The sequence below is a fragment of the Eimeria mitis genome, genomic scaffold (assembly GCF_000499745.2).
Source record: "Eimeria mitis Houghton genomic scaffold, Emh_scaff294, whole genome shotgun sequence".
NCBI lineage: Eukaryota > Apicomplexa > Conoidasida > Eucoccidiorida > Eimeriidae > Eimeria > Eimeria mitis.
The window spans coordinates 18074-20042 of NW_013571282.1; the positions used below are offsets into that span (position 1 = coordinate 18074).

Below are 1969 nucleotides of genomic sequence, written 5' to 3' on the forward strand. Positions count from 1 at the left end.
GCTGCTATCTCCTCTCTGTATCTTCTCCTTATCCCTTCTATCTCCTTTTCTTTTCTCTCTCTTTCTCTCCCTCAAACCCTAAACCCTAATAAACCCTAAACCCTAGTACAAACCCTAAACCCTAGTAAACCCTAGTAAACCCTAAACCTCCCTATACACCATGCAGCCCCCGAGAGGCCTGGGGCTCAACCCAGACTACCCTGCTGCTCCTCCCCCCACAAACGGGGTCTCTCAGCCTTTCTATCAGGGTACTGCAGCAGCAGCAAAGCCCCCATACGGCAGCGGCATGGGGGCCCCCCCCCCGGGGCCCCCGGGGCCCCCGGGGCCCCCAGGGGCCCCCGGGGGGGCCCCCCCAGGGGCCCCCGCAGCAATGGCTGGGTACTACAGCCAAGACACAGCGCCTGCGATGCAGCAGTACCCGCAGCAGATGCACATGCCGTATTCACAGCAGCAGCAGCAGCAGCAGCAGCAGCAGCAGCAGCTGCAGCAACAGCCTATGTATTCAGGAGCTTCGTTTGGTGCGCCTCCCCCTATGCAGCAGCAGGCTCCTCTTTACCCGCAGCAGCAGCAGCAACAGCCGCTGCAGCAGCAGCCACTGCAGCAGCAGCCGCTGCAGCAGCAGCCGCTGCAGCAGCAGCAGCAGCAGATGCCACCTGGGGGTCGGTATATAGGGGCGTCCCCGAGCCCGTTTGGTGCTGCTCCTCCTCCTCAGCAGCCACCGCAGCAGCTGCAGCAGCAGCAACTGCAGCAGCAGCAGCAGCAGCAGCAGCCATGCTACATGCCTGCTCCTATGCAGCAGCAAGAATCAGTATCTGGTGGTTATATGGGTGGAGGGTTGATGCGCCCAGCAACAGCAACAGCAGCAGCAGCAGCAGCAGCAGCAGCAGGAGTACCCGCAGCAGGAGGAGGTTTGCGTTCATCGTATTACCCGTCATCTTCCTCAGCAGCAGCAGCAGCAGCAGCAGCAGCAGCAGCAGCAGCAGCGCAGCAGAGTAAACAAGAAAATAATTTATTTTATCAAGGGGGGAGAGACGTGCAGCAGCTGAACGCCCCCGCTGTCTTTGTGCGTCCTTCTGTTTTCTTTGTGCCTAGCAGCACGTCTCTGCGGCACAAAACTCATTTACCTCTGGGTGTAGTAATCAGGCCTCTAGCATCTCTCTCTCCCCCTGCTGCTGCTGCTGCTGCTGCTGCTCCTGCTGCTGCTGCATGCACGCTGCCGAGGGTTTCTTTTGGGGCTGGCTTAGTTATTAGATGCAGGAGATGTAGAACCTATATAAACGGCTTTGTTGGGTGGGAGGGGGGGGGGAGGAGGTGGATATGTAATATATGCAGCAGCAGCAACGATACGCCTCAGTTTTATTTCCCTAGAGAAGACAGCAGCAGCAGCAGCAGCAGCAGCAGCAGCAGCAGCAGCAGCAGCGGTGGCTGCTGCAGCAGCAGCAGCAGAGATAAACCTGAGCTATCTGTTGGGTCGTATGAGATAGTAGCACCCACAGACTATATGATTAGGCCCCCGCAGCCGCCAGCTTATGTTTTTGTTATTGATGTTTCTGCTGCTGCTGCTGCTGCTGCTCTTCCTGCTGCTGCATGCAGCAGCATTGCTGCTGCTATTCTCAATGATAGATTACCTGGAGACAACAGAGCTCTTGCTGCAGTCATCACCTACGATAGAAATATACATTTTTATAAACTACAGCAGCAGCAGCAGCAGCAGCAGCAGGACCCACAGCAGCAGCAGCAGCAGCAGCAGCAGCAGCAGCAGCAGCCGCAGATATATATAGTTCCGCAGATAGATGATGTATTTCTCCCTCTCGCTGATTTTCTTTTTGTGCCGATAAAAGAAAATAAAAATAATTTAATTAATACGCTAAATGCTATTCCGGATATATGGAGAGATAATACATGCTCTGACAACTGTCTTGTGCGTTCTTTATTTTTTTTTATTTATTTATTTATTTATTTATTTATT

The 1969-nt window shown here is 54.2% G+C and overlaps 1 protein-coding gene across 1 annotated transcript; it reads left to right on the forward strand.

Moving 5' to 3' along the window:
- Nucleotides 1-160: 160 nt before the first annotated feature.
- EMH_0007070 (uncharacterized protein) lies at nt 161-1452 on the forward strand (the record flags this gene model as incomplete). Its single annotated transcript, XM_013497802.1, has 2 exons — nt 161-1063; nt 1369-1452. 2 exons carry the CDS (start codon nt 161-163, stop codon nt 1450-1452), a joined length of 987 nt encoding a protein of 328 aa, XP_013353256.1.
- Between the last annotated feature and the right edge of the window lie 517 nt (nt 1453-1969).